Source organism: Chionomys nivalis, chromosome 18 (assembly GCF_950005125.1).
Source record: "Chionomys nivalis chromosome 18, mChiNiv1.1, whole genome shotgun sequence".
Lineage (NCBI taxonomy): Eukaryota > Metazoa > Chordata > Mammalia > Rodentia > Cricetidae > Chionomys > Chionomys nivalis.
Window position 1 is genome coordinate 4,529,810 of NC_080103.1, and position 15,331 is coordinate 4,545,140.

General features: G+C 50.0%; 3 protein-coding genes across 22 annotated transcripts in view; 1 reads left to right on the forward strand and 2 right to left on the reverse strand.

The window, feature by feature from the left end:
• Positions 1-3,574, forward strand: part of LOC130889286 (GON-4-like protein) — a 46,531-nt gene extending 42,957 nt beyond the window's left edge. For 7 of the 8 annotated variants that reach the window (XM_057792890.1, XM_057792888.1, XM_057792894.1 and 4 more), the window contains 4 exons: positions 856-1,066; positions 1,499-2,117; positions 2,201-2,303; positions 2,703-3,574. In XM_057792890.1, coding sequence (XP_057648873.1) covers positions 856-1,066; positions 1,499-2,117; positions 2,201-2,303; positions 2,703-2,852 — 1,083 coding nt within the window. In that variant the 3' untranslated portion in view covers positions 2,853-3,574. The remainder of the gene's footprint in view (positions 1-855; positions 1,067-1,498; positions 2,118-2,200; positions 2,304-2,702) is intronic. The other variant, XM_057792889.1, reaches the window with a different exon arrangement.
• On the reverse strand, positions 3,098-7,882 carry Msto1 (misato mitochondrial distribution and morphology regulator 1). 3 transcript variants are annotated; one of them, XM_057792899.1, is made up of 14 exons: positions 7,088-7,882; positions 6,770-6,905; positions 6,293-6,362; positions 6,112-6,187; positions 5,666-5,720; positions 5,501-5,588; positions 5,290-5,407; positions 5,009-5,143; positions 4,757-4,909; positions 4,331-4,528; positions 4,075-4,259; positions 3,782-3,886; positions 3,589-3,698; positions 3,098-3,370 (listed from the first exon to the last, which is right to left on the reverse strand). In XM_057792899.1, exons 2-14 carry the CDS (start codon positions 6,780-6,782, stop codon positions 3,156-3,158), a joined length of 1,521 nt encoding a protein of 506 aa, XP_057648882.1. In that variant the 5' UTR covers positions 6,783-6,905; positions 7,088-7,882; the 3' UTR covers positions 3,098-3,155. The 3 variants fall into 3 exon arrangements, with proteins under 3 accessions (XP_057648882.1, XP_057648879.1, XP_057648880.1); XM_057792896.1 differs by having other exon boundaries at positions 6,986-7,881; XM_057792897.1 differs by having other exon boundaries at positions 4,331-4,462; positions 6,986-7,880.
• Positions 7,883-14,864: 6,982 nt separating this feature from the next.
• Dap3 (death associated protein 3) overlaps positions 14,865-15,331 on the reverse strand; it is a 30,380-nt gene continuing 29,913 nt past the window's right edge. For all 11 annotated transcript variants that reach the window (XM_057793386.1, XM_057793387.1, XM_057793388.1 and 8 more), the window contains one exon: positions 14,865-15,040. In XM_057793386.1, the coding sequence (XP_057649369.1) occupies positions 14,955-15,040 (86 nt within the window). In that variant the 3' untranslated portion in view covers positions 14,865-14,954. The remainder of the gene's footprint in view (positions 15,041-15,331) is intronic.

The following is a 15,331-nucleotide window of genomic DNA, read 5'->3' on the forward strand; positions in this document are numbered from 1 at the left end:
AACATGTAAGTACTAACTAGGAATTTATGCATAAGCCATCAGTCAAGCAGTGTTAGAATTAATATAATTTCTGTGTGATTATTTGGGTCTGGGCTGCCGGGAAATGAACAACCAGTCTTATTAACTCTTATACCTTACATCTTAACCATAATTTTTGTTTGTGTTAGCCACGTGGCTTGATACCTTTATCAGCAAGGGATTCTCATCTTGCTTCCTCTGTGTCTGAGTGACAGCTGCAGACTGACTCCTCTTCCTGTTCTTGTCGCCCCGCCTATACTTCCTGCCTGGCTACTGGCCAGTCGGCATTTTATTAAAAGAAAGTGACAGCTGGGCGGTGGTGGCGCATGCCTTTAATCCCAGCACTCGGGAGGCAGAGGCAGGTGAATCTCTGTGAGTTCGAGGCCAGCCTGGTCTAGAAGAGCTAGTTCCAGGACAGGAACCAAAAAGCTACGGAGAAACCCTGTCTCGAAAATCAAAAAAAAAAAAAAGAAAGTGACAAATCTTTACAAAGTACAAGACCATTGTCCCACAGCACTACAGTTACATTTTTGCAAGTTTTTAAAGAGAGTCTTTGATTTGAATATGGTGGTCCACCCTTGTAATCATAGCACTTTACAGGCAGAGACAAGAAACTGGGAAATAAGACCCTATATAGCATGTTCCAGGCAGCCAGGGCTACACAGAGACCCTGCCTCAACAACAACAACAACAACAAACAAAACAAAACAACAACAACAAAAAGAGTGGCTGGAGAGACTGCTTAGCAGTTGAGAACCTGTGAGCAAAACAGAGTGAGTTGCTGTCAGAACAAACGCAGTCCTCGTGAGTGAGACCGGAACACTGTCACCCTTGCAGGTTCGTGACAGCAAATCTTACAAGAGCAAGGAGCCCCTGGAGTTGGTGGGTGGTAGCCCCCTTCAAGAGGCAAGTTCTATGCCTGCAACTAAGGAAGGAGGTCAAGGCAAGGACATGTTGGAAGAGGAAGCCCTGGAGGAGCAGGAGAATATTGATGTGACCCAGATTAGGACTGGCAGGACCACCAGAAAGGGAGAGACACCCACTCCAGGTAACCTGACTCCAAGCTATGCCTTTCCCTCCTTTTCCACACTGCAGGAAACTGGATGAGCCTAGCTCAGACACCTTTCCAGGGATGCGCTGACACTTTGTCATGAAAACATGATCCCTTTTCCCTTCCTTCTCACGTAGTTAAAAGATTTTGTTAAAATGCCAGGCAGTGGTGGCACACATTTTTAATCCCTGCACTTGAGATACAGGGGCAGGCACGTCTGTTTCAGGCCAGCTTGGTCTACAGAATGAATTCCAGGACAGCCAGGACTAAATTGTCTCAACATTCCTCAAGTCTTCTCCTTCCCATTAGCTTTCTAAGAACCGTGCCCTCCTTTGCTGCGTGACTTCATCACTTCCCCGTGTTTCCAGTAGCTCCCCAGTGGCTATGGTTTTTGGTGTATCCCCTGATCCCCATGTTCCTCCTAAGCAGGGTCGACAGTCGGGAGTACCGTGCTGTGCTCTGCAGAAGTGACTCTCGTGGAGCGACCCTTGGAGGGCTCAACCCTCTGCTCACCAGAGACTCCCGGGCTTCCTCCTCAGACTGGAGTTGAACTCTCCTCTGTCAGGAGAGACCAGGCTGGGCCTGAAGTTGTCTCCTGCCTTGACACATCCACCATACTTCCCGAAGAGGGCGAGGACATGAAGTCTCTTGCTAATTTAGAGACTATTGTGCCGCTCCCAGACGCATCAGAAGCCGAGAAACCGCCAAGCACTGTGGAGATCCCCGCTTCCCTCCCCAGTCCTGTTTCCTCAAGGACCAGAGACACAGGGAGAAGACACACATATGGAAAAGTCTGTACTCAGAGCTGGTTACGTGAGAGCCCAGTGGAGGCAGAGACAGCCCATATGGTGGCTCCTGTCTGTGGAACTTCATCAGGAGTTGGTGCCTCAGAGATCACTCCCAAAGCTGCCAGCGGGGTCATAGCTGAAGACAGCGGAACTCAAGGCAAAGGTCCAGAGGGGGGTCTGCCAAAAGCCTCAGAAGCTACTGTCTGTGCCAACAACAGCAAGGTCAGCTCCACTGGGGAGAAGGTGGTATTGTGGACAAGGTAGGTAAAGACAAGCTGTGTTTGCAGAGTGTAACACAGGTCCAAAGCGATCCTCAGGCCTAACTATGCTGCCTGGCTTTCAGGGAGGCTGACCGAGTGATTCTCACCATGTGCCAGGAGCAGGGTGCACAGCCCCACACCTTCAGCAGCATCTCCCGGCAACTGGGGAACAAGACCCCTGTTGAGGTGAGGCGGGGTGGGTCACAGGGTGATGGGGAACAAAGGCGGGAGGATGGGACCAATGGGGTTTACAGTCATAAGGAACTTTTAAGGCAACAATTGGTTCTTTTAAAGCTTGGCCTGTCAGTGCAGTGGGTTTCTGTTGTGGCTTTCTGTGGAGATGATTTTCACTATGTCCCTGGCTGCCCTTGAATAATGTAGATCAGGCTGGCCTTGTACTCAGGAATCCTCCTGATTGCTGGAATTAAAGGTGTGTATCACCGAGTCTTGTTACCAGGGAAGACTGCTCTGTTTGTGGCATTCGCCTGTTTCTACAGAAGACACAACCTTGCTCTGTATAGTAAGTGGGTGCCAAGTTCATTGAAGCAGACTGGAACTGTGAGCCCAACCCCTTTCCTCTGCTAGGTTTCCCACCGTTTCCGAGAGCTCATGCAACTCTTCCGCACAGCCTGTGAGGCCAGCTCTGAGGACGAGGAGGATGCCACCAGCACCAGCAATGCAGACCAGCTCTCTGACCGTGGGGACCTGCTGTCTGAGGAAGAGCTGGATGAATGAAACCCTGGGAAGGTATGGGTTTCATCTGCCAAGACCAACCAACAGCCCTCTGTACAAGGGTGGTTGTACTTGACTCATAGTGTGATGGTTCTGCGGCCTGTGCCTCTCAGGGACTTCAGTGAAGAAGACCTTACAAACACATTCTGTAAACAGCATTGGTGGAGAACGGGGCTTGGCTCTTTTGTGAACTCGCTCTTTTTAAATGTACAAATGCATATGTCTTGCAGCAATCCCAACACACTGGGTTCCGGCACCCGGCAGCTTTTATTACAAATTATCTCCCCGATACCCTTCCCTGGAACATCAGTTTGAAAGGCTGTTACCCTCCTGGTAACACTGGGCCAGGCTGTGTAAGTCCTGCAGCAGCTCCTCCATGTCATCCCGCTCCACCCCAGCGTCCATGAAGCTAGCCCAGCGCCGCAGGTCAAGTCTGGCGAGCTCTTCAGCCAAGTCTCCCAGGGTGCGGTACAAGGATGAAGATGAGCGCAGGGCTCCAAACACAGGGATGCTCTGCACCGCTGTAGAGGGAGAGAGCTGGGGTCTACTCTGGGCGTGGTAGATTGTAAAGGACAGCAGTGAAGTGTGTGTGCCATCGCTCTAGTACGCCAGCACCCTAGAGGGGCTGTGGTCAGGTGGAGGAACGCTCAACTGTGAACTTTCTGTTTAGCACTTTTCATTCAAAGACAAAGTAAAACTGCTCCTGTGCGGCTCAAGTGTTAGCTTCTCCATATCCTACCTGCGCCCTTGGGGGGGTCATCCAGGGCCAGCCCCTTGTGACTGAAGCTGGAGAAGAGGTGTGGGTAAGGAGGAGCCACTCTGCAGGGCGTCAGCAGCAGGTGTGAGGAGCTGCAGGCAGAGAGCGGTGACTCAGAGAGCAGAGCGGCAGAGGCTGCCGGCCGCCCGGGGAACAGGGCAAGTGCCCAACTGACCTTAAGACTCTAGGGTGCTGCTGTTGTAAATAGAGGGCCAAGACTTCTTCTCCAGAGGCACAGGCATGGAGAGCCGACGGCAAGGGTGTCCCTGGGTTGAGCTTACTGCCAGAACAAAGGCAAACCTTTTGTACATACTTCAGCTGTATGAATAAGAGCTAAGAATCCTTACATCCTTCGACCAGCAGCTGGGTCAGTCCAGAGCTCGTATTAAGGTGAGGTGGTGATGGCGGTCGGAAGAAAGCATACCCTCAGGAACAAAGACCTGGGCAGGTCTCACAGGGCCCCTTTACCTGGTGTGACTCGTCCTGTCTATACCCCTGAGCACCACTGACTGGGCAAAGCATCGACTTCCAGCAGAATCCCCACAAGCAGAGAGTGGGGTCCACGGGGTGGTTCCTCCAAGCTGTCCCAGGATGTCGGGAAGGGACTGGCCTGGACCCAGTGGGAAGGGGATGACTGCTTCTGCTGTCACCACCTACAGACCAGGAGGTGTCAGGTTACAGAGCCTTTCCTGGGCTCTGGCCAGGCCCTCAGAAAGCTTCTTACCTTTCTCCCGGAGAAACTTAGCAGGTCAGCCAAATGAGCAATGGGCACCATGGAGGACCGCAGGCGGAAGGGAGCTGTGACTGTGTCCAGGACTGTAGCAAGAATGGCGCTACAGTGGAAGGGCAGAGTAGCCTGTCGAGTGGGACAGGAGGGGACATTGGGTCTCTCCGGTGTGGGAAATCCACCAAGGGCAGAGATCTAGGGAATGAAGTAAGGCTGTTCGTCCTGAGGCTGGATAAACATGAGGAGCTAAGAGGTCAGGTTTAAGGTGGTAACCCAACTTGGTGTAAAAGTGACTCCTGAGTATGTGTTGGGTGCTAGGTTCAGTCCCTACCTAGCACCACATGCACATGGCCAGGGGTAGGGTGGGAGAAGAAGCAGAGCTGCAGTGATAGTGGCTGACATAAACGGAGCTTCGAGCCTTACGTCATAGTGTAGGTCAGGGAAGCTGACAGGTGGCTTGGGTCGCAGGCCCAGGTGCCCTCCCAGGGATAAGGGACAGACAAAAGAGCTGTACCCAGTCAGGTGCACCAGACCAAATGCTGTGTTTAGGAGGCGATAGATATTTTTCTGGGGCTCCTGGTAAAAGAAATGAGAGTGGGTTGCTCCACATAACTTCCTCAGTGGGGTCCTCTCCTTCCCACCAACTCTGCTGCTTTTCTTCCAGCTTCCACTCACCCCAAGACTGTAGGGAGCAGGGAGCAGACCCCACGTTATTACTCCTCGTCCTGAATACTCGTCTTGTAGTAGCTCTGCAGTTTTTGCACCTACTCCAGAGAAGCCGTCGTGCAGGTCACACAGGATCTGGAAGCCCTGCAGAGAGGTCAACAGAGCAGACTGGCGCATGAGACGCTCGAGCGTCTCCCCGGCACCTGCACTGAGCCCTGCAGAGAGGTCAACAGAGCAGACTGGCGCATGAGACGAGCGTCTCCCCAGCACCTGCACTGCCACATAGCTACCTGCAAGTAGTCACACTCCTCCACATAGAAGTGCAGTCTGTCCTCCAGCTCCTCCAGGTACCTGGGCTCCTTCAGGATGCCCTCCCCTTGTCCAAAAGCCTCCAGGCGACCTGTTTCACTACCAGAAATCACTGTGATGAAACCCCAGTCCTGCCCTCAGCTCCCCAATCTGCGGTTTTGGAGGAGGGCAGGTGAGACGGAGTCCCCATACCCGTCATGGTTGTACTTCTGAATCACACAGATGCTCCGCGGGTGGAGATGCACTCTGAGGAAGTCTGACCAGACTCTGATGCTGTTCTCTGTGGGAGAAATGGTGGGCAGCACCTTCCCCAGAGTCCCTGCTCTGTTCAGTCTCCAGCATCAAGGGACACCTCACCTTTGCCATTTTGGATAGGTCTGGTCCTCCAGACACCGTCAGTATTCAGCACTCCCTGGGAGGGGTGAGGGAAATGACATTTAGTTCTAGGAAGTTCTCCTCTACCGTCTTTTTTCTTATGTGTATATGTGTGTGCCCCTGTGGATTTGATGTGCACCACTTGCCGGAAGCCAGAAAATGGCGTGAGGTCCCCAGGAACTGGTTCCCGGTTGTTTTGAGGTGCCTGAAAGGGGCATTGGGAACTCAGTTCAGGGTCCTTTGAAAGAGAGGCGAGGATTCTTACTTAGTCGCTAAACCAGATTAGAGGTTCTTGCCCGTTTACAGCCAAAGGTGCTTTTTCCAAAATCGAATGTTTCTAAGGTATTTATAGTGGCTAGGTGCCTCCTTTTCTGCCTTACTACTTTGCCTGTGGTAGGTTTCAAAGTTTAGGGCAGAGACCGCATCACCTCTGCACTCAGAAGGTCCTGGAGGTTAGGGTTCTTTGGGTACTCTTCTTCTCTGTGTGTGGTGAGCTTCCCTTGCCTGAAAAAGAGTGGAGATGAAGCAGAAAAAAATGTCCATTTGATTCTCTCTCCAGCCTTTTATGCTTGTGCACTGGCCCTCCCCCTTCCTACATAAGACACACACCATGCTACTGCAGCCTCTAGCTGCCGGTCCTTGTAGAGGCCACCTTCTTCCTTTAGTGAATTCAGACTTCCTGCATAGAGATGAAAGACGAAGTCAAAGCCTAGAGCATTCTCTCCCTCAGACAACCTGACCACCTGTCAGGTGATGTGTGGTAGCACTTGGCAAACAAAACTTTTTGTTTGGCTTTTAAGCTGTCTCCCTACGTATCCCTATCAACTATGTAAACCAGGTTGGCCTTGTACGCAGAGATCTACCTGCCCCTGCCGGGATTAAAGGCGTGCCCAACCACGCCAAGCACTGCACTTGGCTTTTTAAAGCATACTTGGATATACGCTAGATGGATGGGGAATCTGGACTCCATCCTTCTGTTGGGAGCCCGTGGCTCTGCCCACTCCTGAGTCAGTCTGGTCTTCCGGTGTCCTCTGGGGACTTGTCCCCTGTGAGGGAAAACTTGGCTGAGCTCCGCCACTGCCTCACCTTTCAGATCCATGAGGATGAGTCGCGGCGTATAGGTTTCCTGGCCATGCAGCGTCCGGCCGGCTCGGTACAGGACGTCGGGGCACAACTCCCCCGGTGACGAGTCGCCTTCGGTCCTAGGTCCCAGAGCAGCATCCTGCATAGTGCGGAGTGGAGTGAGGAGGGGCACGGCCATGTACCTTCCGCAGGGAGCCGGGCCGCCACGCGTAGCCTGACCTGCTGGTTCCACCAGTGTGCCCCGACGAAACCCGCGAAGTGTCCCAACTGCAGCGTGAGTACCTCGCGCGCCCCGCCCGCCATACCGCCGCCGCGGCTCACCTTCCACGGCCGCCGGGGGGCGGGCCCCGCGTCCTATTGGCTCTTGAGCGCGTGCTTTCCCGTTGGCTACACGTTGGCTCCGGCGTGTGGCTCGCGCCCCGCCTCTTCCTCTCCTGGGTGACCGGAAGCTGGCGCGTCCTCGCTGGTCCCACGCCTTTCCCTCTCCGTCAGGGCTCCTGTTCTGGCCAAGGTCATGGAAGGTTCTCCCACTTGTTTCTGTCAGTCTTCTCGCAGATGCCTCCCTCTCCTAACTAGTAATTCTCGAGAGAAAAAAACAACTTGAGGAACTCGATGCTCCACTGACTGACTCCTCCCAGTCTAAGATCCCAGCCTGGTTAAACGAGTGAACTGGGCAATGGGTCGACTGTCTGCTTCTGTTACGATATGTCCCCTTCTGCATGGACATAGAATTCATTTGCACTTCTGTGCTTTTTTATTTATTTGCTTATTATTTAGGTTTTTCGAGGCAGAGTTTCTCTATAGCTTTGGAGCCTGTTCTGAAACTCGCTTGTAGACCAGGCTGACCTCGAACTCACAAGAGTTCTGCCAACCTCTGCCTCCCAAGTGCTGGGATTAAAGGCGTGCGCCACCCCCCACCCTGAGCCTCTAATTTCTTTTTAATTTGAGTCATCATTTGGGCAACGTTTTGAGACAGGCTCACTGTTAGCCCAGCCTGGCTTCTTGGAAAAGGCTTGTGCTTTTTTGTATATCCAGTGGACAAAGGATTTCCAAACCACATGTGAGGGTACAACCCTGTTATCCTGTTCTTGGAGGAGGGAGACCAGTCAATCCTTAACTCTGTAGCAAGTGGAAGGCCCACTTGGGCCCCCTGACAGCATGTCTACGGTCCCAAACAGATCGCTATTCCCGAATGTCTTGCTTATATTTGGCCGGGGGGGGGGGGGGGGAGTGTCTGGTGTTTACGGCAGTACACTATTTAGGACATAAATTTATTGCTAGTAAAATGTACAGACAATGCCTCCTACTGAACAACATTTAGCCTTTATTCTTTGGTGCCTTGGGATGATCAGCTTCTAATATTTACTTGTGTGGGCGCTGTGTGCATGCCAGAGAACAAGTTGAGGGGATTGGTTCGGTACTGCCATGTGGGTCTTCCCCCAGGTTCAAGCTCTTCTTGAGGCTTGGCAGCAAGCACCTCTTACATTGAGCTCTCTGCCTGGGCCCATTCCTTTATTCATACTTACATTTTTATTTGGAGGCTGTTGTGGGAACGTCTACTCCTCCATTCTTGTACATGTAAGAAATGTTGAGGGCTGGAGAGATGGCTCAGAGGTTAAGAGTACTGACTGCTCTTCTGGAGGTCCTGAGTTCAATTCCCAGCAACCACATGGTGGCTCACAACCATCTGTACTGAGATCTGGTGCCCTCTTCTGGCTTGCAGGCATACATGGAGGCTGAACACTGTACATAATAAATAAATCTTAAAAAAAAATGTTGAATGATCATCTTTTCTTTCAAACTCAATAAATTCTGTGCTTGAGTGGTTGTGTGTTTCTGTGAGACTCTGAGACCATCTCCCATACAGAGCAGGGCCGCTAGAAACAGAGGCTGTGGTGAGCTTACAGCCACCAGCTACAGATGAGCAGCGGTGTCGGCCCCTCTGGCCCCAGCTGCTGGTGGCTGCCTGCTTGTCATCTTGAAACCTCCTTTCCCAGGCCCCGAGACAGGGTGCAGTCTATATAAACCTTTGTTCTAACCAGTGAGGTGGGGAGTTCATGAAGGGAAGGAGGCTGGCCCGGCACATGGCAGAAGAGGACAGCGGTCTTACACAATTAAGGTCCTCAACCTCTTGTTGTGGGGGGTGCTGGGGTGACACAGGTAGCCCTGACTATCCTGAACTCTGTCCCACTTGCCATGGAAGACTTAGAAGCCTCCGTTGATGTGTTGGAGCTGGAGAGATGGCTCAGTCATTAAGCGTACTCGTTGCTCCTACAGGGGACCCAGCTTGGGTTCAAGCATTCACGTGGATCAATGTCCTCTTCTGATAGCCATTGTTATTTCATGCACGTAATGTAGATAATACTCATATACATACAGTACACACATCTGATGAAAATGTTGGAGCTGGAGAGATGGGTCAGGGGTTAACTCTTCCATCACTGGGACCACGGCAGCTCAGAATTCTTGTAACTTTCTCCAGCCTCAGGGTAACCGACAGCACAGGGTACACAACATACACGACATACACTAACAGTCATACAGACCTCTGAGGGCACACACTGAACATAGACATGTCATACACTAACATGGTCATACATCCTGAGAGCACACACTGAACATAGACATGTCATACACTAACAGTCATACAGACCTCTGAGAGCACACACTGAACATAGACATGCCATACACTAACATGGTCATACAGACCTCTCAGAGCACACACTGAACATAGACATGCCATACACTAACATGGTCATACATCCTCTGAGAGCACACACTGAAGATAGACATGTCATACACTAACATGGTCATACAGACTTCTGAGAGCACACACTGAACATAGACACGTCATACACTAACAGTCATACAGACCTCTGAGAGCACACACTGAACATAGACATGTCATACACTAACATGGTCATACAGACCTCTGAGGGCACACACTGAACATAGACACGTCATACACTAACAGTCATACAGACCTCTGAGAGCACACACTGAACATAGACATGTCATACACTAACAGTCATACAGACCTCTGAGAGCACACACTGAACACAGACATGTCATACACTAACATGGTCATACAGACCTCTGAGGGCACACACTGAACATAGACATGTCATACACTAACATGGTCATACAGACCTCTGAGAGCACACACTGAACATAGACATGTCATACACTAACATGGTCATACAGACCTCTGAGGGCACACACTGAACATAGACATGTCATACACTAACAGTCATACAGACCTCCGAGAGCACACACTGAACATAGACATGTCATACACTATCATGGTCATACATCCTCTGAGAGCACACACTGAACATAGACATGTCATACACTAACAGTCCTACAGACCTCTGAGAGCACACATGTCACACTAATGTAGTTTTCCACTAATGTAAATTAAAAAAAAAACTTTTTTTAAATGAAAAAAAAAAGCCCAGTTTTGTGCCAAATCACAATGCCAGCTATTTTTTTTTCTGTGCTGTGTCCCTTCCTGCAGAATTGTGTATTAAAAACCACTTTCCCTCCTCTCTTAAATTTGATTTAGTCCCAACTATCCTAGTTCTAACTGTTCTGAGACCAAGCTGGGGAAGCAGTGAGTTTATTGAACCTTCTCACAGAGCATGAAGGAGTTGTTTACTAAAGGTCGGGGCATGGGTCATCCTGTCCCGTGTGCCCCGCCCCTACCTTCCTGCAGATCATACTCATTTCCCAGACTCAGAGGACAAGTGCAGTTATGACAGAATTACATACAAATAGCTGAGGACAGCTATTAGGACTTCAGATGAGGCGCCAACTACATCAGTGGGGACTCCCTAGGGACTAACAGTGGGTTGGTGGGATGATCTCTTACAAAGCACAGGTCATTTTTATGAGTATGGAGAACAAAAAGCAAAACATTTGCTGGTGCTGTACCAGAAGATCCATTGGAGGGAACCTTCATCTGGCGATGGATGGAGATAGAGACAGAGACCCACATTGGAGCACTGAACTGAGCTCCCAAGGTCCAAAGGAGGGGCAGAAGGAGGGAGAACATGAGCAAGGAAGTCAGGACCGCGTGGGGTGCGCCCACCCACTGAGACCGTGGGGCTGATCTAGTGGATTCTACTGCATGTACTGGCTTTGTGGGAGCCTAGTCTGTTTGGATGCTCACCTTCCTAGACTTGGATGGAGGGGGAGGACCTTGGACTTCCCACAGGGCAGGGACTGGAGAGGTGTAGGGCCCGGGTCTACCCTTGTTCCTGGGGTGCATCTTGAGGACAGTTTCTGGTCAGCTAACTAAAGCATTCTGTTTGTTCCTGTGCTCCCCTTGCCCCGCCTGGTGATTAGCTGTAGGGCATGGTTGACTCCGTCTTTGGTAATTTCCCACCTGTCTGGGCAGAAATCCTTGTACAGCAGCGAGGTGTGTAAGGATTTCCCCAAGGTTGAATAAATGGCATTCGGCTGATCTCCTTTCGAGTGACCCAGGTCTCTTTGTGTGTTCTTTTAATCTCCAGGGCCTTGTCCGGCTTACTGTACTGAGGGGGTAACACAGAGTCAGGTGTTACAGAGAGGGAGGGGGAGGGAAATGGGAGGAGGTGGAAATTTTTAATTAAAAAAAAATTTGCTGGTTTGAGCCTGGTAAGGACTCCTCTTTCCTGAACATTTTACCCCCTCCTGCCAGTTAGCCAACAGCATCAGGTTGTCAAGTCTAGTTCCCACTAACGGGATCAGATGGGGAAGTTCTGCCATGAGCACAGCCACAGCAAGGGGATGCTGAGTGTGTGTGGAGCAACTGCAGCTTCCTGGTCCGATCTCTTGGGCCTGAGATTGGTCTTGAGAGCTATCCTGCTCAGCACAGCGCTGCCCACTGCAGCTTGGCTTTGCTGTGTGTGTGCCTGTTTCTCATTCCAGTCAGAGCAGTCCCTAAGTAATGCAAGTCAAGGCCAGAGACCCGGTCAGAACTTAGATCAGGGACAAAAGGAGACAACCATTTTAATCAGTGCTTGCTAACTTGGTTTGGGTCTTAGCACACCCTTTCTGCAAAACAAATTACTTTGTTGTGTTTTCGCTTGTGTTCCTTTATGCAAGCAACACTGAGGTTATTCTTTGTTTCTAACACTGGGAAGCACTTCTACAACAGGGGTGGTACAGATCAATGGGGAAACCCCGAGCTTCACACAGCTCAGCCCTGATCTTTTAATACTATACAGCAATAATTGGTTATATAAACTTTTGTCTATTCCAGTTTCAGTCTTTAAAATGTTATATTTTTCTAAGTGTCTTAGGCCGAAGAGACGGCTGAGCAGCGAGGAACATGAAGTGCTGGAGTAGGAGTTCCAGCCTCAGGAGACTCAATGCCTCTGGCCATCACAGGTACCTGGACTCAAACCCACACACATGCAAACACATACGGGAAAATAACAAACACGAACCTTGAAAATACTTCTTAGGTCCTGGTATGTTGTTGTTGTGGAATAATCCTTTTGTGCACTGTAAAGATTTGTCACTCCAACTGGTTTATTAAAAATCTGAGTGCCTTGGCGGATCTCTGTGAGTTCAAGGCCAGCCTGGTCTACAAGAGCTAGTTCCAGGACAGGCACCAAAGCGACAGAGAAACCCTGTCTCGAAAAACCAAAAAAAAAAAAAAAAAAAAAAAAACAAAAAACAAAAAACAAAAATCTGAGTGCCTTGCCGGGTGGTGGTGGCATACGCCTTTAATCCCAGCACTTGGGAGGCAGAGGCAGGCGGATCTCTGTGAGTTCGAGACCAGCTTGATCTACAAGAGCTAGTTCCAGGACAGGCTCCAAAACCACAGAGAAACCCTGTCTCAAAAAACCAAAACAAACAAACAAACAAACAAAAAACCTGAGTGCCTGGTAGCCAGGCAAGAAGTATTGTCAGGACAACCAAATTAAGGATGCTAAGAGGAAGAAGGGCAAAGTCGGGAGTCACCACAGATGCAGAGAAGCAGGATGGACATGCTGTACTGAACTGAAAAAAAGTGCCAAGCCAAAAAGCAAGGCATAAATAAAAATATGAGTTAATTTAGATATAAGAGTTAGATAGATAGATATCCTGAGTTATTGGCTGAACATTTATAATGAATATAAGCCTCAGTGTGTTTACTTGAGAGCTACTGGCAGGACAGAAACGTCTGCCTAAAGTATGTATTCACAGTAACACCAAAGAAAGCAATGGGGAGAATTGACGGTTACTAATAAATGGAGAAATAATAGATTCAGAGCAAGGAAGACTGTAGCGAGTGTGAGCATCGCAGCTCCGGAGCTGCGACGATAGCCTGTCTTATGGAGAAGCCAGGCTGAATCTAGAGCCGCAGACACCTAAAGAGATTCTGTAGTGTGAGGCTGTAGCCCAGTGGGCAGGTACTCAGCAGTACTGTGCACATATGCACACACCAGGAAATAGTTTATCCACACAACTGGCCTTCTCCCATTGTGAGAGCTGGAGTCTATGTGATGTTAGCGGATTAGTGGAGAAGACACAGGACTGCACCAGAGTGCGGGCTCTCACAGAAAACCATCCAAACAAAGCACTGGCCCATCCAAGCCAGGAGGAGCTTCCTGGCTGCAAGCAGCTGCCTGCTGTGTGAAGTGCTCACGGCACCCTGGGAGTTAGCATTACTGTCACCACTAGATGAGGTGAAACAAGAAATGCAAATGACTAATAAGCGGGAAATCTGGAAATATACTGAATTCTCACTGGGCATGGTACATATATCCTCCACACTGGTGGAGGCAGGAGAATCCTGAGTTGCCTACATAGAAAGTTCTGGCACTCTGGGCTACATGAGATTTGGTTTCTTTTTTTTTTTTCTTTGGTTTTTCGAGACAGGGTTTCTCTGTGGTTTTGGAAACTGTCCTGGAACTAGCTCTTGTAGACCAGGCTGGTCTCGAACTCACAGAGATCCGCCTGCCTCTGCCTCCCGAGTGCTGGGATTAAAGGCGTGCGCCACCACCGCCCGGCTTCGAGATTTGGTTTCAAAAACGAAAACAAATCAGTCTTTTGGGGCTAGTGAGATGGCAAAGTATGTAATGGAATTTGCCACGTGACATGGCCAGCCTGACAATGCTCCAAACCCACATGTAGTGATATTTTGTTTGTATCTAACAATAAAGCTTGCCTGAAGATCAGAGTGCAGAGCTAAGCCACTAGTTAGTTACAGAGGCCAGGCAGTGGCGGCTCACACCTTTAATCCCAGCACTAGGGAGGGAATCAGGAGTGACGTGGTTAGGTGGAGAGAGGAATGGAAGGCGGGAGGAGACAGGAACAGATGTAGACTCAGGTTTCGTAGATTCAGTCTGAGGATTCGTAAAGACAAGGTCACCCCCTTGGTCTGAATGCACAGAGGTAAGAACTCTCTAGTGGTTGGCTACTCTGCTTCTCTGAGCTTTCAGCTTTAACCCTTATATCTAACTCTGGGTTTTTCCTTGTTTGTTTTTTCAAGACAGGGTTTCTCTGTGTATCTTTGACTGTCCTGGAACTCACTCTGTAGACCAGGCTGGCCCCCGAGTGCTGGAATTAAGGGCATGTGCCACCATGAACATCTAACTCTGAGGTTTTACTAATATCAATCAGAATCCGTGCTACAGCCACACACACATGGAAGGAGAGGACTAACTTCAAACAGCTGTCCTCAGGCCTCCACGCATGTGCTGTGGCGTGTGCACACATAATAATAAAAATGTAAACTGAGTTATTTCTTTCTGCAGTTCTTTGAAGGTGTGTACATAAATATAATTCTATCTGCGTTAGTGTTAACTTATATAGCAGGTACTCAATTCTCTCAGGAACTTGTGGAAAGGGGCAAGCCACACCAAACTGTCCGAACGCTGCTGGGGCTTCAGTGACATTGTACAGAATCAAGAAGGAGGAAGGAACAGGGAGTGATAAGTTCCCGGAATAGTGGAACTGGGCTGTGAATCATGGTCTCCTGAACTAATTTATGCTCAGAAGACAGACAATGAGCAATTTCTGTAGAACTGAGTTTCTTCAGATGCCGGCAAACAGAACTGCAGAGAAATTCAGTTTGCTTAGTGTGCGCGCTCCTTGTCACGACTCTAACACAGCACTTAGAGAGCACAGCTGCCTTTAATGCGGGGCTCAGCAGAGGGACAGCGGGACGTGGGTACTGCAGCCAGGCCGCCCCGCTTGCGCTAGGCGCTGGTGCTCACAGGGCAGCACAGAGCCGCTCCAGCTGCCCGGGGTTGCAGTTACTCAGGAACTTCAGCTCCTTCCTCCCTTCTTCCGTCGGAGCTGGAACAGTCAAACACACAAATGGCAGTTTTTTCCTACTCCAAACTGTAGCCAGGGCTTCCTGTTCAGCTCATCACCCCCTATCAACCCTGAGCTCTCGCCCCTCCACCTCCAGTTTCAGATTCTATTAGCTTAAACTTTGCTTTTGGTTGGGCTAGAGATCAAATCCAGGGCTTGGCACATGCTAGGCAGTGACTCTACAACCAATTGTTTCTAAGCCAAGTCTTATGTTGCCAGTGTGACCTGGGACCACAGCAGGCATCACCGGCTCCCTGTTACTCAGGGATAAAG